This window comes from Aspergillus costaricaensis (assembly GCF_003184835.1).
Source record: "Aspergillus costaricaensis CBS 115574 unplaced genomic scaffold BO79scaffold_9, whole genome shotgun sequence".
NCBI lineage: Eukaryota > Fungi > Ascomycota > Eurotiomycetes > Eurotiales > Aspergillaceae > Aspergillus > Aspergillus costaricensis.
Window position 1 is genome coordinate 19,935 of NW_020291809.1, and position 20,244 is coordinate 40,178.

Genomic DNA, 20,244 nt, shown 5'->3' on the forward strand with positions numbered 1-20,244 from the left:
TCATACGTGCTCTGCTGTTTCGGTAGATTCCTGACAAAGCCAATTCTCCGGTTACTCCCGTGTATTCAATGGATATGACGCTGCACTATCTAGTGTAGTGTTGATCTGATTGCGACCAAACTAGTACAAGTCAGCTAATGTGAATCGGTATATGCCTCTTCATGCCGAATGGAAAATCGAAGGATGCACTCGAGTCTTCAAAGCAGTGTAGTTAGGAAGACCAAGGGTAGCTAGCTGGCCTCCGTCCTTCTGAAAGGCTAGAGCACTAATGCTTTTCAAGAACCTATATCTGTGGGACTTGCAAGGCATAAAGTATTGTCCATTCGGATGTGGAATAAGAGGACGTACGTCCAAATTGGTGGCATTTGCGGGAAGCTAGCAAATCCCAACCCCAATAATACGAAACCGGAAATCATCTAGCGAAGACTCAGTTGGTTTAGTTAATATGTACATCACTTGGCCAATCTGACCGTTGACGCGATTAATTTCAGCACATATTGTTCTGTTCTCCTCTACTGTCATTCTCAAAGGGCGGCCTAAATGATGCAATACGGATGCTTACCAAATAGGCCTCATGCATTGAGCCAGCATGGTACTAGACGTCAGGAGCGTCAAGCCTTGCATCGATCAAAGCCTGCACTTGATTTATTCGGGAAGTGCCACTTTTCAGGTGGACCAACATGTGCAGATCGAAAGTGTCCGCCCTAATACAGTAAATCTATGACGAGGGCAGGCATGTCTTAGGGGGAAACTGCCGCTGGCCCCTTATTTTACCAGGCGGGCTAAATGATCCCAGAAAACAGAGACCTTGGCCTAGTCAAGAAGCTATCTCTTGGAAGGCAAAGGTAAGAGAAAAAACAGGGTTAGATCATTCTGGTTGTAAAGCGACAGATGAACTAGTGCGATGCGGGATTCCAGCCCTCCTGGTCGGAAGAGAAGCCATCTATCCTCCAGGCTCTCACTCTTCATTTCCTAGTAAGATAGAAATACAACACCCCGGAATCGTCTTGGTTCAAGGACCACTGAGCACCAGCAATAGTGTTGTCATCGACATACCGAAGATAATCGACCACGGGGCAGTCGCCATAGATCATGGCAGCAGAGCTAATACCTCGGTAGGTCATTTCGGCCAACTCCAGTCATACGTTAGTAGCTCCAACATTATGATGCCAAGAAGCGAACATGATTTTATACGAAAAACCTACAAACAAGTTTCCCCATCCAGGGAGATGCTTCTTTTCCCCACCCGCTAACGAGTATTTATCCACAGACGTACGGGAGCGGAAAACTTTGAAGATGGGTAGCAATGCTGCTGCCTTTGGATCCGAAGGATGGCCAGTTGCCAACAAATGGGCTTCCCATTCGCCAAAGATAAACTCGGGGCTTACGGCTGGAAGAAGGTCGAAGACATTCTGCACTTCTGATGGATCCACGCGGGCTTTGCGCTTGGTCAAGAAAAGAAAGGTTCCACCTGCGGGCCTGTTGATCGCGCACATTAGACTCGTCATTTGACATATCTCATGAAGCCAGACAATAAAACGATAACTTACGTTTGTGTCATAGTAGACATCGACGTGGCTAGAAAGGGAATGGTAAAATGTGAATTTTCCTGATGTATACGAACTGTTTGCAGGCGAGTGTCAATGAAGCTAAGAAACCTTCAATAAGATGATCAGCACAGAGAGCGTGTGAGGCCTTCTATATACTACTAGAAAAAGTACCTGCCACACCCCACGCCGAACTTTTGTCTGAACACAAATGGTGTACAGCATACCCCTCGCAATCGAGGAGTAGATGCATACTGTACCACCGAGAACTGCAGTCCGCGGCAGCTCTCGCTTTCGGTCAGGGAAAAATTACCGATTGAGCTGCATGTCAGGAAGGCCAACATACTATAGTGCCCAATGAGAGTGGCGATCTGGTAACCTACCTGAGTGCACATATCTGATGTGGAGACCTGACGGTCATGCGCACAATGTTCACCCCACACGTGAAAGGCTGCATCGCTCACTGATCACATCTGCAGATTACAATTCTGACCGTTCATTGAGGAGCCTTGGTTTGCTCACCAATTGTTACATCATCACGAGCACTACTACTTCTTTTTAGGGTATTGATGTGAGGTTCTCCAGCAACTCCGACAAATAGGAACAATCTGCAAGGGCAATAGGCTCGGCATTCAGGGCTCTACTGATAAAGCTAAGGAACCTTTCCCCCTTGGAACACCACCATCTGCATATGAGCCTTCGCTCAAATAGCTAAGTATCGTCTAAGCTCGTCCTTACGAAGTCAACCCGCCAATTTGACTTTAACTGAGGTATACAGAAACTGACGAGACGAAGATCACACAAAAACCTGTTTTCTTGTTCCATCTTTAGGCGCTATACGTGAATTTATAATTAGGCAGGCGGTAGGTGTGGAAGGTATATAGAGACCTTCTATTGATGCCCTTGCCTGGTACCTCATAGCCCAAGAAGGATTTTTCCCTAGCAATTGTTTTGCAAAATCTCAATTAGCACAATGCAGTCCCACCATTCATTCAAATCGTCCACGCTTAGCCTCCTCTCCTCAAAACTCTTCGAGCATCATTATGAGGATGGTCCTCGTATCGAAGAGCTAGAAAGATCATATCACCGAGCCAGAGCAATCGGTCAACTGCATGGTCAGTACATTGCATGGCCGTAACAGTAGGTCTAACAACACCAGGCGTGACCCTCGAGGATTGCCTTCATATGACCCCCAAGTTCTGGGCCGTCCACAAAGATGGAATTATTGTTCGAGATGCCGTTGCCCACATATTGGTAACGATTCAACTTAATCTGGTGGCCGGTACAGTGGCACCTTTTGCCCTCAAGAGACCCGATCTCCATCCGCTAATGAAAGAGATATTGAACTTCGATATCTCGTAAGTACTCTCTCATGAGAAATTTTGCAAAACCATTGACACTGAATAGTGTACCATTCATGCTGAATGAAGTCGGCCATGGCTGCGATTCCCGGAATCTGGAGACCACGGCAACCCTGCAGCGTGATGGCAGCTTCATCCTCAATACGCCTACACCTGAGGCAGTAAAGTACTAGTGACACAAAATCCATTCCCAAACCTTACAAAATGCTGATAATGTACAGGTTTATGCCACCATCAATGCCAATAAAGGGCATTCGGCGAGTAGCCATTGTGTGTGCACGGTTGATAGTTGACGAAGAGGACCGTGGTATCCGGACCTTTGTCGTCCCGTTAAACAATGGAATGGAGATGAACAAGGGTGTTCGTTCATGGTAGGTGTTGGTATTATCTCATGTAACATACTATGGCTTAAAAACCCCGATCCAGGCTTCTCCCCCCAATCACTGGAGGCAGGGTTCTCGACCATAGCTTGACCTCTTTCGACAATGTCCATCTTCCAGCGAATGCAATGTTGGGTGAACTCGCGATGCCTGCCGACCTGCGCGCCCAGTATCTATCAGCCATACACCGTCTGGGCACCGGAGCCCTTGCTTTAAGCTTGTGGATCATTCCCTTTCTGAAGTGCGCCGCATATTGCGTCGGCAAATACAGCCAACGCCGGACTGTCCAAGCAGGTGTGCACGGGGAACGCGTCCCTATTATTTCGTTCAGAACACAGCAGCTCCCAATCTTGCACTCCCTTGCGCAGATTGCTGTCATGGAACCGTTTAGCGACTGGCTTACACACCTCTACAGCACAGACAACTCACTTCACCCTGGAGCGAAACATGGTCTGGGGGTCATCATCAAGGCGGTTTTCTTACAGAATGGGCAATGGAGTCTAGCAAACCTTATTGAGCGAAGTGGTGCACAAGGAGTGTACCCACATAACCAGATGGCCACGTTTGAGGTGAGTTGAATGACCCCTTCACGTCAAGTCTGAATAATAACTCACAATGTAGGTTTTCACCCGGGCTACCGGTATTGCAGAGGGAGAGGTTTTGGTTCTCTCAATCCGTGTGTATCCCTATCCTTGCTTTCCCGCAAATAAAACATCTCACTGACATCTAACAGGCCTTGCCACGGAGCTTTTACTTGGTCGATATGCTATTCCCGGGCCTACAAAGCCTGATTGTCTACTTGCACAGCATGAGGCTGGCATCTTTTCCGAGCTGCGGAGAAAGCTGAAGAAGATCGGCAACCATCGCGGTGACGAATACAGCAAGCAAGTACTTCCCCATCTTCGGCCTATGATCATAGCGATCGGACAACGCATGGCGTATGAGGCTGCAGTTGACGCATCCATTGACCCTGATTTGCTGGCTCTATACGAGGCGGGAGCTATGAAATCAGATCCTGCCTGGTTCTCAGAGCATCTTGGGATTAGTAGGGATGCCCAGTTCCAGAAGGAGTGTGACGCAGTGGATGCGGTTTACCGCCGTCTCGACGAGCATCTGGATAACTTGCAGATTGAGCCCTATATCACGGCTCCAATGCTGACCGCTGACAGATGGATGGGAATCATCAAGGCGGTCCCGGAGTTTACAGGAAATGGAGAGATGAGCTTCCCAGGTGCTCAGGAGTTTCAATCTAAGCTTTAATGTGTGTCTGTTTGACTTTGAGGATGATGCAATTAAACAGGCCGTTCCATATGAATCCAGGGTGAACTATGGTTTATTTACCTATATAATTGTCTTCTAAAATTGTATCGCGCAACGTACTGCTATTATAGTGCTATCCTAATTGTGGCACAGATCGACACCCTTGACCACGCTTCTGCTTTGGGGAATGGACTTGCGGGCCTCATAAAAACGCCCTTTTCGAAATAGCACAAATCTAGTACAAGTCGCTCCATTTCCTTGGAAGTCAGGTAATAAACTCAATTGCAACAATCCAGTGGTAGCGTTTCCGGGATCATATGCCGTTAGCCGACCCTCCAAGACTTCATGATCGACAGTAGAATACGAGGCGTGTTTTCCATGTATGGAAGGATCTGGAATTTCTCGAATTAAATTTGAGATGACAATCACTACTCCGTACATCTTTGCGTGTATTGCAGAAACCTATTGGATATCCATACACCAATGCAACTCTTCTTCACCCGGTTTGCATCACGGATCTCGAAATTGGTACCACCTTTCTCACGTCAGCCATCCGTAAATATGGTCGATCGGTTCCTCTAATAGACATAATGGGTAAGGCTAAAGGCATGTAGGAGGCCAATTCGCGGAATGTGGGGGCATGAGCACAATTCTTCAGCATCTCCTTGTTTCTTGGCACGGCATGGACACATTACAGTTTAGTCTTGATTCATGCATCTTGCATATTGGTTGGCATAGCACTCAAAGTACTCGGATCAAAAAGGATGTGTCCACAGACTACAGTAACCTGGCACATGGCATTCTCATCTTACGGTAGGAGGATACAAACACAGCCATCAAAATTCTATCCCGCTTAGTATTAACGCTCACCAGTCAAAGTGCATTACCTAGCATAGATGGCTGCCTAGAAGTAAAGTAGGTACTTACACCGCTAACATTACTAAGATCCGATATATTGCCCTAGACCAGCTAAAATTCTCTGCTCGCTGAAGTGGTAATTCAAAAATAGCCATCATCTCTGCAATTGATAGCCTTGCCAGCAAGAGGCTCGACGGAAGGGCGCCGCGCGGGGCCGATAGAGCCTCGGAGATGGTCCGCTCCCCATAATGAGGGGTAAGAAGTGACAGCTAGTCTAAGACTAGCAGACACCCGCTGATATCTCCATACAAGTTGCGATAAAGAAAGCTATAACTCAGTCTCTATTACCATTGCCTGTTCATATTTACCTACCCACTTCTTCAATTGTTTCTTCAAAATGCTTCGACTAGACGGCAAAGTCGCGCTTATCACCGGCCTCGGCCAGACCACCGACGAGGGCTGGGGCATCGGCGCCGCCATCGCCATGAAGCTCTCCCAACAAGGCGCGATCATCTTCGGCGGCAATCGCTCATTATCCAGTGCCGAGCGAACCAAAGCCCGAATCGAGAAAGAGGGCGGAAAATGCGAAGTCCAAGAAACAAACGTTACTGATTCCACCTCCGTCAAGGCCCTCGTGGATAGCTGCATGCAACGCCACGGGCGCATCGACATTCTAATCAACAACGTGGGGAAATCCGAACCAGGCGGTCCCGCCGAAATGAGCGAAGAAACATGGGATCAACAAGTCGACCTGAATCTGAAAAGCGTTTATCTGACGAGTCATTACGTGCTTCCTATCATGGAGAAGCAGGAGACGGGCGGCACGGTAATCAATGTGTCGAGTATTGCCGGGCTGCGGTATATCGGGAAGCCACAGGTGGCATATTCCGCTACAAAAGCAGCCATTATGCAATTCACAAAGGCCACGGCGGTGATATATGCGGGGAAGGGTGTGAGGTTGAATACGGTTGTTCCGGGGCTGATTTATACGCCATATACTCGGGAGCTTGCGAAGAGGTATGCGCCGGGCGGTGATGAGGCGGCATATATGAAGACGCGCGATGAGCAGGTGCCAATGGGTCGCATGGGGGATGCTTGGGATGTGGCTAATGCTACGGTGTTTCTGGCATCGGAGGAGGCACGGTATATCACTGGACAGGAGCTGGTGGTGGATGGCGGTATTACGTCTTCTACAGGGAGAGTGTAAATAGATATTATCCTCCATGTTCTCTATGTGTTTGATGTAGCAGGCTAGAACGGCCCAAGCTGCACGCTGTATCTGTACGGGCTATTATCTCGTGTCGTTTTAATTAATACATATATATTTGTGCATAATATACTTGATTAAACATAACATTGATGCTACAGACGTTATATTCTCCCCATTAGTCCTGCCCAGTCCCTTCTGTTGTACGCTATAGTCAAACTAAATACTAAGCGGCATGTCCCCGAAAGCTACGGAAGACATCCGCTGATGGTTGAATAGCCGCGGGTCAGCTTCACCACGAAATAGAATACACGAGCAGGAGGATTTAGAGCTAAATACCTTGATTGTTCTCTTTTAACTTCAAATATTTCTGTAAGAGCATATCTTTGTTTGTATTACTTTCAAATCCAGTCTCTACCATAGACTCTTTCCACAATGACTCTAGTCCACATCGGTATGTCCACACAACTATTACAAAGTCTATGATCTCCAACTAACCTACTACCAACCAGTCCTCTTTAAGTTCCGTCCCGAGGTGACCGAGGAGCACAAACAACGCTTCGTGATAGAGCTCAAAAGGCTCAAGAACCTACCCTGTGTGAAATCCGGACGCCTCCTCGTGGGCGGTCCCAGTGTGACCGACCCCATAGACCGCAGCAAGGGATTCCAGATCGCTCTAGTAAGCTATCATGAGGACCTGGCTGCACTAGCAGAGTACCAGGCTAGTAAGGAGCATCATGAGTAAGTGAATGGATACTAAGTCCGCTGGTCGAGATTGCTGGGGCTAACCTTGATTATGGCAGCGTGACATCGACATATATGTTTCCGTACAAGGAGGACCTGGTGAGATTTGACTTTGAGGTTGATGAGGAGGATGAGTATATGTGTGATTTTCCTGTGTTGGGTTAGAGATGAATGTTTTCGCAAAACAAATTTGAAGAGTTTAGTAGTTATATATCTTGACAGAGCACGGTTTTATATTATAGACACAACTTCACCATGATAATACTAGAGCCATTAGTCGTGAACGCCTACAGAAGAAGACGTCTCCGCTATAATGCTCGCAATAATGCTTCCTGAAAAAAGCTTACTTTACGGAGTACTATATACTCATTTTCAGGAGCCAAGTCTACTGATCGATCAGGGAGACACATATTGTCCGCCTGATATATGAGGCATTAAGGTTATAGTCACATGACATGAGTGACGGAGGCACTCCGCTTGGCCGTCGGACACTCCCCGCGCCACCCACATTGCCGTTTCCCGGTAGCGTTGAGAAAGCAGGAGATGGAGCAATTTCTTCAGCCATCAGCTTGCATCGCTTCGCCAATCAGATCAATCACAATCTAGCAATTACATATTATCTGCTGAACTAGCTGTACCCCGGATTTACAGACCGCCAAGAAGGAAGATCACGTGGCAAAGCGAGAAAGACGCGGCAACAACACCCCAGTTCAGTCCAGTCATCCAGTGATAGAGCATCTGTTATCCCAGATCAGTCCTTTTGTCCCCACTCGGGTGTCCATATGCCAACATGGACTCACCGCGTCGAAATCGGAATAGAGCGGCGTGTAGGCGATGCCAACGAAGGAAGATTCGCGTAAGTAGCCAGACCATTCGCTGGTTGATTCGCGCTCACGGTGTCCCGTTTTGCAGTGTGATGGGAATGAGCCATCATGTAGCTCCTGCCTGAAGGCAGGGGTATCATGTGTGAATGATGGAAAACAGGAGGTCACGCGGAGATATATTTCAAACATGGAAAATCGGATCCGATGGCTCGAGTCGATTGTCAAGGAAAACTGCGCGAACGTGGATTTGGGACTTGAACCTCGCAGTAACGCCCCAGAGAACGCTGCAGATCATGATAGCACGATACTATCTGTAGAAGTACAGCACGAAGACGACCCGACCACTAGTTTGCACCAATCCTCTCGGGAGTTTAGAAGAGAGGCTCCAGCCGTTTCACGCAATGAAGAGAATACCTTCATTCCACTGGCGGAACAGAATCCACAACATCATGTGCAGGGAAACAATTCTGGACATCAACCGGCGCATGAGATCGGACTGGTGTCGTTGTCCTCTGGTGAAGGTCCTCGATACATTGGGCCATCCAGCGGGTACTTCTTTGCGAACCGTATATTCTCCAGCGCTGGGCGGCGTTCTAAAGCCAGAGGCGTGAAAAGGGCCACAGCAGAGTCAACTAGCCTTTCAACTGAACTGCTAAGTAACCTAACCCTGCTGCCTACTCGAAAAGAAAGCGCCATGGAACTGTCAAAGAAATACTTCCGAACGGTACATCTTATCTACCCGTTCCTGCATGAGCCGACCCACATGTCTGTGATCGAGCGAGTATATGCGTCCCACAATGAGAGCCCCCCGGACTTGTTTCAGGTTTACATGGTGCTATCGCTCTCAGCCTTGTACTTATCTCGTGAATGTAAGGTGCATCTTCCCGTGGAGGGATACTATGCGTCAGCCATGAAGTATGTTGAGCAGGTCTGTTCATATGGCTCGGTTACTGCTCTGCAATGCATGCTACTTCTTATGGTTTATGCCTTGCATAACCCATCTACTAATGTCAACATATGGAACCTCAACTATCAGTGTCTTGCCAGTGTGATAGACTTGGGATTGCAGCGCGACGTTCGGGCATCTCCTTCCCTCGGAATTTCGTTGCTTGATCAGGAGATACGGACCCGTATCTTTTGGGTGGTATATACGCTCGATAGAGCTATTTGCACCATGATGGGGCGTCCTATAGGTATTAGAGATGAGGCTTGTGAGATGAGGGTAAGATCAATGCTCTATAGCGCGGGAAGAGATACTAATCTGGTCACAGTTGCCGCTGGACATACCAGACACGGGCCTTGTCAATTCTGACCCCAACCGAAATGAACCACAGGAGCCACCGTCACACATGTCGCACTCGATCCATCTCTTCAAATTAGCCAAGGTGAACTCAGAGATAAAATATGTCATGCACAGCATTCAACGTGACGTACCGAGCTATGCCTATCCCCCGGTGCGGGATATCTTCACGTGGCAGCGTGATATGATAAAAGCACTCAGAGACTGGAAATCGACTATCCCACAAGAATCAACTAGTGGAGGAGACGTGATTACCAAGCTCTGTAAGACCAGATATCATGAAACAATGATATTGCTTTTGCGACCAAGTCCGGCAATTCCGAACCCGTCGGAGGAGATGCTCGATCTTTGCTTCCACCAGGCTGTCGATCTTCTGCAAACGTTTGGCGATATCTACAGAACAGGAAGCCTGCTGTACAGCCGACTCCTTGTTCACTCTGTATTCCTTGGGGCGCTTGTATTACTCTACTGTATCTGGAAACTACCGAGAACTACGACGAAGGTGCGCGTCGATGAACTCATGTCGAGTCTCACCATGGCGCAGAACATACTTAGTAGCATCGGGGAGCACTGGAACGAGGCTACTCGGGCGCGGGATTGCATTGACGAGCTATCCCGTGTGACAATAGAACGGCTTCTGAGAACCCAATCGACTATCGAATTGCACACTGAAGCCGACAGAATGCAGTCACGATCTGGAGGCATGCAGAGCTCATCATCTGCGCAAAACCATCAACTGGCAGAATATAATGGCATTGCCGAGGGGTACGGCAACTCTGAACAAATCCCCGGAGCATTAGCTCTTCCTCAAGAATACCAACCGGAAGATACTTCCTACCACTTCAATCTGTTTGATGATCTCCTGCAAGGCGACTTTCAAGGCTGGAGTGGAATGCCTGACATCGATGGGCTGATGTGGGAGGTCTTCAACAGCTCACCACAGTGAGGAAGCAAAGGATGCCGATCGAAGCAAACGAAGAAGCATTTTCAGCCATGCGATAACAAGTCTACTCATCAGGGGCTTACATCATCCCAACGAAAACGTCCCGGAGAATATTCCCAGTGACCTAAAAGTCAGGGAAAACAGACCCATCAATATGAGGTGCATTCTCGGACCCTTAATTGAGTCATACGTCCAATCGGGGACCATCCGTTACTTTTCGGAAGTGCCCCGTGTGGGGCGACGGCCAACCCCGATAAGCTCCGAAACAAGCTCCCCTCATAAAAGCATCGCATCCTCATCCTCGACATCAACCTCGAATCCAATAACAACAACAAAACCTCTCTAATCATTCATAATTCAATAACAATTACAATTACCAAAATGTCCGACCCCCAACACCAAATCCGTCACATCAACCCCACCCACCTGGAAACATTCATCCAGTCCATCCTGACCAAAAACGGCGTCTCCACCGACCACGCCAAGATCATATCATCATGCCTCGTGCAAGCCGATCTCCGCGGCGTAGACACGCACGGTTCCAACCGCATCCCATCATACATGCAACGGATCCGCCAAAATGTCCTCTCGCCCAGCGCCACCCCCACTCTCACTGAGAAAACCCCCGTTGTCGCACAAGTAGACGGCCATAACGCCTTCGGCTTCGTCTCCGCACACATGGGCATGCAACGCGCCATCGAGATGGCCAAAGTATACGGCATCGGCCTCGTCTCCATCAAGCACTCGAACCACTTCGGCATGTCCGCATGGATAGTCCAGCAGGCCCTGGACGCAGGGATGATGTCCCTCGTATTCACGAATTCCTCGCCCGCCCTGCCCGTCTGGGGCGGTAGATCCAAGCTCATGGGCGTGTCTCCGATCGCATGCGGCGCTCCGGCTGGATCTACTCCGCCGTTTATTCTGGACATGGCGCCGTCAATTGCCGCCAGAGGCAAGATCTACAAGGCGCTTCGCCGCGGGGAGAAAATCCCGACTGATTGGGCGCTTGATGGCGAGGGGAATATGACGGATGATCCGGCTAAGGCGCTTCAGGGCGTGATGCTTCCCATGGGTGGGCCGAAGGGGTCCGCGCTGGCGATTATGATGGATGTGTTTTCGGGAGTGTTGTCCGGGTCTGCGTTCGCTGGGGGCGTGACGGGGCCTTATGATCCGTCTAAGCCGGCGGATGTGGGTCATTTCTTGGTGGCCATTAAGCCGGATTTGTTTATGGATTTGGAGGAGTTTAAGGAGAGGATGGACTACTTGTATCAGAAGGTTGTGGAGAGTGATAAGATGGCTGGGGTGGAGAGGATTTATTATCCTGGGGAGATTGAGCAGATTACGAGAGAGAAGAGATTGAAGGATGGTATTCCGTTTACCGAGGCGGAGATTGAGGCGTTGAATAGGGAGGCGGAGATGGTTGGGGCGGATAAGTTGAGGGTTGATTGATTTCGTCTCTGCATAGTCGATCTGGGTTATTGGTTTCTGCCTTTACCAGTAGAAGAGCAACGGATGTCAGACATGGACGGCAGCCGTGTGCGGCACACAGGAAACCGCAGAATCTTCATCTCCCAAAGTACAGTGTCATATTGTATTTGTAATATTTGAGTTGAACATTGCTTTGGACATAACGGACACACAAACTAGCAGGAGATGAATAAGGATACAAACGAAAAGCACAGCGAAACAAACCAGTGGAATATCAGTATATTATCATAGTAACTTCTTCACCTGCGGGAATTGAACCACTCCTGGTCCGCGACATGCCCTGTGAGAATGTCTATTTATGCAGCGAAGAAGTGAACGACAGAGCACCCTTCCAACCTGAGAACTCAGCGTTGGTGAATGGGCCGGATCACACAATTAGTGGAACCGTTCTTCTCGATATCCCTTGCAAAATTTAGAACGTTTGTGTCCTGAGAAGACGCTGGCATTCTGGAAATTTTCGGTGCAGGTTCCTGGACACTTCGGTATACCTGTTCGTGAGAGGCCTGCCCATGAAGAGACTGTACCGATCCTCCACTCCCGTCACTGCCTTTGGAACGGAGTCTGTCAGGTTTCGGTCGCAACGGACCTGGAGGGATAGGCTTGTGGGATCCTCCTGAGATGTTGTTGCTATGTTCTGAAGGTGCTGACGCAGTGTTGCTGGAGAAGGTGGTGCTACTCCGAGGTGATTCAACTACCGGTTCGGCCCGCCTGTCGTCCAGCATAGGCGTTGATGTATGGTGGCCATTTGTCCCGTTAGGAGCAGTCGTCTCAAAGCTTGAGTCCCTACCGACCCCATAGCTCTGTTCTGGTTCAACATTGGTACCCTTGCGAAGCGACATCTTACCAACCAAGCCCGAAAATTTGTCTTGGGTTTGGCTGATGAAGTTGGGCTTTTCAAACTTGGGTCGCTGCCAGAAGCTGTCATTAGCTTCCTTGGTATCCTCGATCGCTGCTGTTTCATTGACAGGAGAATCGGCATGCTTGTCGCCGCGTTTGCTGATTCTAATACCAAACCTGCCTCCGAGGTGAGTGATGTGGGAAGCAAATTTCAATTCGTCTTTATTGGTGTATTCTCCAACACTTTCGAGAACGTCTCCCGCCACATCCAAAGTCTCACCGATGAAAGCGGCAGCTTTTCGGCACTCCGCAGACTTGCTAGTGACAGTAGCACGCAAAGTCGCCCATTCTCGCTTAGTCTCAGCGGTTAAGCTTCTTTTCTCTTGCTGTAAGATTGTTTCCGAAAGGTCTTGGAGTGCAGTCGCGAGTTTGTTGTGAGACTCTTCGAGGCTGCGAAGCTGTACGACTGTCCGACCCACTTCGTCCTCGTTGCGTGTCACTGGCTCTTTCAAGCGGTTGAGGAGCGAAAAGCGCTGATCGACCCCTTCAAGTGTAGCCTGCACCCTCGAAATATTCTCTTGCTGATTGCACAAGGTATCATCTACTACAACCTTCAGCTCATCGATTGACGCTTCCACAAACCGACGGACTTCCTCCTCGGTGATACCGATCCGAGTCTTCTGAACATCGGCGACAGGAACCAGCTTCAAAAACTCGACGGCGGTAAGTGCAGCAGCCATAGCAGCATAGCCATGCCATTCGTCGTTTTTATGTGAATCTGCATAATCACAGATGCCGCGGATGACAATGGCATCGATGCTCGTCAATGCCGCCGACTCCATGTCAAAACAGATCGTACCAAGCTTACTCGCATCACGGTCGCGAATCTTTGCATTCTTGATGACTTGGTCACCCGAAGCTATTGGCCCAGAATGCACCACAAGACGGTTACCCGGAAGGCGCTCTTCCCGGGCGACAATGCGGTCAGGAAGACCAGGCTCATTCCTCTTGCAATCGCAAACATCACTATGGATATAGTCGGATGCATAGAGGCGGTCCACCATCGTGCTCCGGGGCTGAAACCTGTCTCTGAGAGTGATGCGCAGAGCACGAACTTTGTCGTCAACAATTCTTTCCATGTCTATATCCATGAGTGTGCGCCTCTTCAGATGATTTACACGACAAAGCAGGATGTTGGGAGGGCGAGGAACATGGCCAGTGTGCTCAAAGCCTTCAGTCGTATCCTTGCCAAACCTGGTTGGTTTGACCATTGTGCCGACAACCACGTCACCCAGGCGCACGTCACTACCAGCTCGTGGAGAGCCCCCGGCAATGCCAACCATCAACGCAAATCGGAGAGTTGGAAAGGTGCTTCGCATGTTTGTTACGACAGTCGCAGCTGACGCCAGCCCATAGGACTCCGCGGGTAGACAGACAACCACCACATAGTGATTTCCAATGCGACCCCGCGTGTACTCATTGTAATCTCCTCCAGCCTGCACATCTCCGGGGTGGGCCTCGTACTTCTCATCCAGTACTTCCAGCGCAGCAAGGTACTCGATGAAGATGGCACATATCCATCCCACTGTGAAATCGCACGAAGGCGGGGGCTTTTTACGGGATGAAAATGATTCTGTCGCGAAAGTGGGATTTGTGGAAGACATTTTCAAGGCTGTAGCGAAAACTGCACAAGGGGAGGAGTAGCCGACTGATCGAAGAAATGTGTTACACGGGACAGAGATTGTGCTTCTGGGGAATCGAAGAGCGATCCTATGGTACGCTTATAACTATTTGGAAATCATAATGGTCAGTCGAATGCTGAACCTAATCTGGATGAAGACACACTCACCTCTGATCCCAGGTTACCCCTTGGTTCAGGTACAGCTCCGTTATGTTTCCATATCCACTCAGGGATTATGAAGGGCTTTTACATCCGGAGACGCTTTAAGCGGCCCCTTAAGTAGCCTTTCCTTCAGCCTTGCGTATGAGAGACCACTCAAAACCTGCTACCGTGCTGTGCATGCCACTAATGCCACGAGTGCAGACCTGCATGGAAAGAAGTGGACGTGATTCGAGCCCCTAGACATGCTAACCTCAAGAAGCAATGATGGCGTCCTATGGCGACCGTCCCGTAATCACGAGGAATACACTCCAAAGTCTGAGTGTGCCCAGTAACGAATCAAAGATTAATGTTTGCTTTTTCTTGGACAGGGGCACACCATGCTTGAGACCATCCTGTAAGCAGCCTCGCTGCCGTCGAGCCTTGTCTATCAGCAAGCAAGTCGTAGTTAGGGGTCATCTGGTGTTTCAGAGTTTCCGACCACTTCGACGCCTGCCGGTTGAATCGGCAGGCACAAGCTGATGGTGTTGTTTCCCGTTTGGGATCTGCAAGGCTGTGAGTGAAAAGAAGTGAGGAACCAAACCTTGCTGGGTAGAGTGGTATTCTGTAAATGACCTCCTGCTTACTACCTTCATATCTTCTGGTGTGGGCTAAGATAGCTCCGAAGCCTAAGACTGGACGGTCCATTAGCTGGCATTATCTGTATAGCCTCGTTTTCTCATATGGAAGGGTGTGGCGTTTGTGGTTGCCCGATTCCTGCCTGACCCCGAAACTCCGACGTCCAGAGGCCCGAGCCACGTTAGTAAGTTAGTTTCTCGACATCGTCTACTATTGGATAACTATTGATTATCACCGTAATTGGGTTACTTATGACATGAGTGCCAAGCTACTCAAGGCAGATTATCGAGACCACCCTTGACAGAATTTCTGAAAAGATGGTATGGGAGAAGGCATCGTGTGGCTCATTGTGATTCACATCGCACCAAGCATGAGAAACCTATACTAATAATACCTTTCTCAGTATCAGTGAAATACGACAGAACATCAGTGATTAATGGTAGTAAGACTATATATAAGACAATAACATGAACTCTTCTATCGAAGCCATGTTGCCCCCACTCGCCAGCTATCAATACATATCCCCATCAGGACACCATCATCACCTCTGACCCCTCACCATCTGATCTCTGATCTACAAGCCAGACGGAAAAATGACCGACGGATCATACACCGCTGGAGTACTGGTATCAAGCGTACCATTCCAGCAATAGCGCTGAAAGCATTGCTCACAGGCAGCAGGCACCGGTGTGTTCGTCCGGTCAAACGAACGACTAAGCACAGCGCAACCCACACAGGTAGTCCACTCATTATCCAGAGTGCCATTAGCCTGAGTCGCAACATTGAATCCGTTGGTTATCATAGCGTCACGGGCTGTGGTATTGAAAGTCGTATCCGTAGTCGTCGTGTTGGACATATAAGTGACGGGGTGGTTAGGCAGGTAGACAATCAACGGAGCAGGTGTAGTCATGTTCGAGCTATTGCAGCCGAAGAAAGTGGGATGGCTAATAAGTCCCAAATTGACAAAGGTGTTACCATCCGGGATGGAAGGAAACGAAGTATCATTGGCGTAACCAGCAAGAGTACGCTCATAAGTAGCGATAAGTGACTCTCCAGTGGGCCATTTGTAGCCGGCATCATTGTTGTTGGAATCGATGGCGAAGATAACATCCACATCACGCTTCCTCTGAATGAGTGGGTTGAGGGGAATATTCTCTTCATCTTCACCGCCGTCGACCACTGTCAGTCTTGTAGTGTTTGCAAAAGGCGAGGTGTTCGCGTTGTATCCATAAAAAGGATTGGGCTCGTAGGCAGCTGGGCCACTGGTGGCGGTGTTGTTGGAGCTGACAGCGCCCATAACTTCCTCGAGGATGTACGAGAGCAGTTCTACCTCCAAAGCGCCCTCGGTGGTGTTAGTTGAAACATCCCCTATCGCAGCACGTAGGGTGGCGGCAATGTCTGCGCCGTTTTCATTCCAAATGTCGCTGGACGTTCCGGTGATAAATCCAGCGCTGTCGAAGCCGCGCACACAGGTCTCATTTTCGGGCACCTGGCCGTTCACGAATCGGGTTCCCAAGTACTCAAGTGGTGCGAATCCATACATGTTGTTGTCGTAAGTTCCAAATTCCCAGGGCGAGACTTCATAGATGGGTTTGTCTTCACCGGGCTCGTCGTTGGCGTCCGCGAAGGACTGGCCGTCAACAACCACCAGTGGCAGTGGCATGTCTCCGTGCTGGAATGCCTGTGTCTTCGTAATCGAGGACCAATGGATGTCAACGCCGCCATGGCTAGAGTTGAGGAAGTAGTAGCCTTCGGCACGACCCCTGCATTAGTTAGCATTTACCCGTAGCTGTTATCTTGGGTTGAATGTTGTATGAGTATATGGCTTACCAAATATCCGCGTCAGTAGTGGTAAAACCGGCAGCCCTTTTGGCCTTCACTTGAGCTGTGACGTTCCCCCAAAAGTCGGTAGGTTCCATGGTTGCAGGCCCTTCAAGGATGGATGCGGAACTAAAGTCCCAGAAAGTATCCTGAAGGGCGGAGATGGTTGTGAAGTTGTTCATGAACACTGAAGACAGTAACCAGGAGCCTCCACTGAGAGCAGAAACATAGGTTGCCGATTGAAGTAGACCGCCCAACTGCCCCTGAGCAGCCGTACCCTCAGTCCGACTATCGAATGCTTTGAGGGCACCAGCACCATTCAACATTGCGCGCATACCACCGCCGGATATAGCAATTGCAACATTGGGCAAACTGGATGAGTCGCTTGTGTCGAGGTAATCCAAGGCGTCGAAGCAACCTATCTCAACATGACCGAAAAACTCTTTCAGCCCTGATAGAGACTTTTCACGTCGGGTATCTAGCCAGGAAACTTCCTCGGGAGAGAGTGTCGCAGCGCCACGAATGCTAGGCCGGTTTGCCGGACAGGAAACATGGACCGGAGCATAAGGGTTTGCGGCATTTGACAAGGCCCGCCGCTCAACGCTGACGTCTGTTCGAGCTCGGCAATTACTTAATTGGGATGGAGCAGCAGATGTGGCTATAGTACGCAATGTTAATTAGTCACTTGAATCGAAGTATCATCGTGATGTCAATAAATCGAGAGAAAAGCACAAAGGACTTACAAGGCAGGAAGGCCAAGGCAACTGAGCCGAGTAGTGCAGAGGTCTTCATGATTACTGTGTAAGAACCAAATGAGACCTTGCTAGATGAATTGATAGTGTTAATTGAGGATGGAGAACAGGTCTGAATGTTCTTGGGAATGTTCGATATTTAAGCTTCCCAGGTGCACTCAAAATCACAGCTACCCAAGGCTGAACTGACTGTAAAGCTGAGCCCCATCCCACCGATCTGGTACACCCGTTTAGGAATGGCAATATATACCATGGTGGGGATAACAATAACCCCAGGCCTAAAGGCCTCAAGACTCAAAAGTGGATTTGGGGGCGGAGTGTCCCACACCAGCCAAGATTTAGACCTTAAGAGGACGACAGCAGAGCACTTGGAAGCCCTGACTCATGCACGCTAACCCTAATAAGTAACAAGATCGGTGAAGATGAGCTTGATTGAATGCTAGTGGAGACAGATCCGTTTTTCAATATGATGAAGGGGCCAAATTATCGATATCCACACTAAACCTAATCAGGCAACCAGCTCGGAGGCTGAGCGGTAGACAACAATCAGCACAGGCCACGTTTGCTCCCTTTCTTTCCCATCGTTGAACACTCTCAAGTCAACGCAGCCACCACTTGCAGAAGTGCTGCAGCCCACGAGGGTTGAGCTACGTTTCTCATCTCTGATCGCTGTGCCGCCCAATTTGCTGCCGCACCAATCACAAACCCAGCTCCAACCAACACTCGACGCTGCCGTACGAGCATATCAAACGGGGTTGTTTAACTCTGCTTTAGTGTGGGTCATGACCCATAAGTACAGTCTACAGCGGGCTGCATTTGGTTAAGCTCATCAGCGCTCGACTATTCAAATGCAGACACCGGATACGCCGCAGCGTCAGAGGCTGTGTGAGAGCTACGCGAACTGACCCATGATTGATCACTTCGGGTGGGGATATTGACATTGACATTGACATGGTTGGTTGGATTTGAGAAGAGTAGAAGTTGCAAAATGGTATCTGAATTCCGAATACTAACATGTTTTATCGCGAACTGAAGGAGAAACAGAGGAAAAGAGATACATGCGACGCCGTAGAAAAAGAAATCAAGATCTATTCACATAAAAAATCGGGGAAAGGCATCCGCTGCTAAGCCGCAATACCAATCGAAGTTGGCTGGACGACATCAAGCTTTCCATAGTCCGTTTCATCTTTCAGTTCGCGGAGACGTCGGGTGCGGACACCAACGACTATTATGGTCACGGTCGCAAATAACTCCGGAAGAAACATGAGAACAACGCGTACAGACATTAGCCCATAGACCGGACTAAGATCTTTGCTCTCCGTGCAAACAGCAACAAGTGCGTAGATGACGCGGACACCAATAAATGCTAGTGCAACCAGCGCACCCTGAAGGAGCTTCACAACGACATGTCAGTCAACCCATTACCTGAGAAGCATCTGGCAAATATGAAATACTTACCACAGTGCCGCCTTGATATCCCGGACCTTGAATCCCTTTATCGTGGAATTTCAGGGAGTAAACCGACCACCCAATCTGGAAGATCCAAACAACAACGACCAGGGCTGATCCGGCCTTCCATAATGAATAATCGTCGGATTGTGCTTTGTTCTCGAAGATATCCAGACATGCCTTGATGGAGAGACTTATAGCTACCACCATGGTGACTGATGTCCCGATCACAACGGACCAGTTGAGGCGACGACTAGCATATGGATAGCGATACGTTCGACTGTCGTTATTTAGTACGAGATCTAGCATATCTCGAGCCATATACGTACGCTTCATGAACCAATCCGTCAACACATAGAATTAGAGGCGTGACTCCCACACTCTGGATTATGTTTGCTGTCATGCTGCTGGTGTCGCGAACTCCTAGAGCACCTCCAATGATTCGAGCGGAACAGAACATGGTCAGGGAGTACCAGGCTAAAAATCCGGTCCATCGGTGAGTTATGAAATTGTAAACAACGATCGGCGAGAGGATCAGATAGGCTGCAAGGTCAGCTGCAAATATTCCGTTCATTTTGTGAATGGTAAATGTCACAATATAAGATATAATCCAAGATGGAAAGAAAAGAGTAATAGAAGGATCGCTTGATTGCTTTGGCCGATTTTATTAGAAAACCGCATCTTATCGGCGAACACAGGCCATCATATACCCTTCGAACTGAGGTTATACAAACGACTGACTTAACCTATAATGGCATATTGATCGGGAGTATGCAGTGTTCAGCCTCGCGATCATCTGCAGCTACAGGTACCAACACGGAATTGTTCTATATTCTGCAACCCGTGGCTGGGTTTCGGGCTGAGCAAGTGAGAGAATATAAAGTTTCGGAAACTCGACCCAATGGCATCAAAGCCCCCCACATCCACGGCTACTAGTGCTTACTTCTAGCTTATGCCCGACGTGCTTGGTCGGCTTTAAAGGCAGCCAAGTCCCACTTGCTAGAAGCCAAGCGTC

General features: G+C 49.1%; 8 protein-coding genes across 8 annotated transcripts; 4 read left to right on the forward strand and 4 right to left on the reverse strand.

Annotated features, from left to right (window-relative positions):
• Nucleotides 1–965: 965 nt before the first annotated feature.
• On the reverse strand, nucleotides 966–1,570 carry BO79DRAFT_252887 (uncharacterized protein; the record flags this gene model as incomplete). The annotated part of the gene is made up of 3 exons (XM_025685955.1): nucleotides 966–1,133; nucleotides 1,206–1,479; nucleotides 1,551–1,570. 3 exons carry the CDS (start codon nucleotides 1,568–1,570, stop codon nucleotides 966–968), a joined length of 462 nt encoding a protein of 153 aa, XP_025541540.1.
• Nucleotides 1,571–2,520: 950 nt separating this feature from the next.
• On the forward strand, nucleotides 2,521–4,548 carry BO79DRAFT_142899 (acyl-CoA oxidase; the record flags this gene model as incomplete). The annotated part of the gene is made up of 7 exons (XM_025678298.1): nucleotides 2,521–2,662; nucleotides 2,707–2,905; nucleotides 2,955–3,074; nucleotides 3,130–3,279; nucleotides 3,335–3,857; nucleotides 3,910–3,964; nucleotides 4,022–4,548. 7 exons carry the CDS (start codon nucleotides 2,521–2,523, stop codon nucleotides 4,546–4,548), a joined length of 1,716 nt encoding a protein of 571 aa, XP_025541541.1.
• A 1,215-nt stretch (nucleotides 4,549–5,763) lies between these two features.
• Nucleotides 5,764–6,668, forward strand: BO79DRAFT_280737 (SDR family NAD(P)-dependent oxidoreductase). The gene has a single exon (XM_025688078.1). The coding sequence runs from the start codon at nucleotides 5,804–5,806 to the stop codon at nucleotides 6,611–6,613; it is 810 nt and encodes a 269-aa protein (XP_025541542.1). The 5' UTR covers nucleotides 5,764–5,803; the 3' UTR covers nucleotides 6,614–6,668.
• Nucleotides 6,669–7,048: 380 nt separating this feature from the next.
• On the forward strand, nucleotides 7,049–10,427 carry BO79DRAFT_215712 (uncharacterized protein; the record flags this gene model as incomplete). The annotated part of the gene is made up of 6 exons (XM_025683278.1): nucleotides 7,049–7,067; nucleotides 7,126–7,354; nucleotides 7,417–7,517; nucleotides 8,009–8,213; nucleotides 8,296–9,403; nucleotides 9,453–10,427. 6 exons carry the CDS (start codon nucleotides 7,049–7,051, stop codon nucleotides 10,425–10,427), a joined length of 2,637 nt encoding a protein of 878 aa, XP_025541543.1.
• A 337-nt stretch (nucleotides 10,428–10,764) lies between these two features.
• BO79DRAFT_208167 (Ldh family oxidoreductase) lies at nucleotides 10,765–11,981 on the forward strand. The gene has a single exon (XM_025682330.1). The coding sequence runs from the start codon at nucleotides 10,806–10,808 to the stop codon at nucleotides 11,871–11,873; it is 1,068 nt and encodes a 355-aa protein (XP_025541544.1). The 5' UTR covers nucleotides 10,765–10,805; the 3' UTR covers nucleotides 11,874–11,981.
• A 343-nt stretch (nucleotides 11,982–12,324) lies between these two features.
• On the reverse strand, nucleotides 12,325–14,483 carry BO79DRAFT_280761 (purine and uridine phosphorylase; the record flags this gene model as incomplete). Its single annotated transcript, XM_025688079.1, has 2 exons — nucleotides 12,700–14,483; nucleotides 12,325–12,569 (listed from the first exon to the last, which is right to left on the reverse strand). Exons 1-2 carry the CDS (start codon nucleotides 14,411–14,413, stop codon nucleotides 12,325–12,327), a joined length of 1,959 nt encoding a protein of 652 aa, XP_025541545.1. The 5' UTR covers nucleotides 14,414–14,483.
• A 1,298-nt stretch (nucleotides 14,484–15,781) lies between these two features.
• Nucleotides 15,782–17,820, reverse strand: BO79DRAFT_226504 (lysophospholipase phospholipase; the record flags this gene model as incomplete). The annotated part of the gene is made up of 3 exons (XM_025683799.1): nucleotides 15,782–16,970; nucleotides 17,038–17,686; nucleotides 17,772–17,820. 3 exons carry the CDS (start codon nucleotides 17,818–17,820, stop codon nucleotides 15,782–15,784), a joined length of 1,887 nt encoding a protein of 628 aa, XP_025541546.1.
• A 1,084-nt stretch (nucleotides 17,821–18,904) lies between these two features.
• BO79DRAFT_280764 (uncharacterized protein) lies at nucleotides 18,905–19,803 on the reverse strand (the record flags this gene model as incomplete). Its single annotated transcript, XM_025688080.1, has 3 exons — nucleotides 18,905–19,174; nucleotides 19,239–19,509; nucleotides 19,559–19,803. The coding sequence occupies 3 exons, from the start codon at nucleotides 19,801–19,803 to the stop codon at nucleotides 18,905–18,907; spliced, it is 786 nt and encodes a 261-aa protein (XP_025541547.1).
• Between the last annotated feature and the right edge of the window lie 441 nt (nucleotides 19,804–20,244).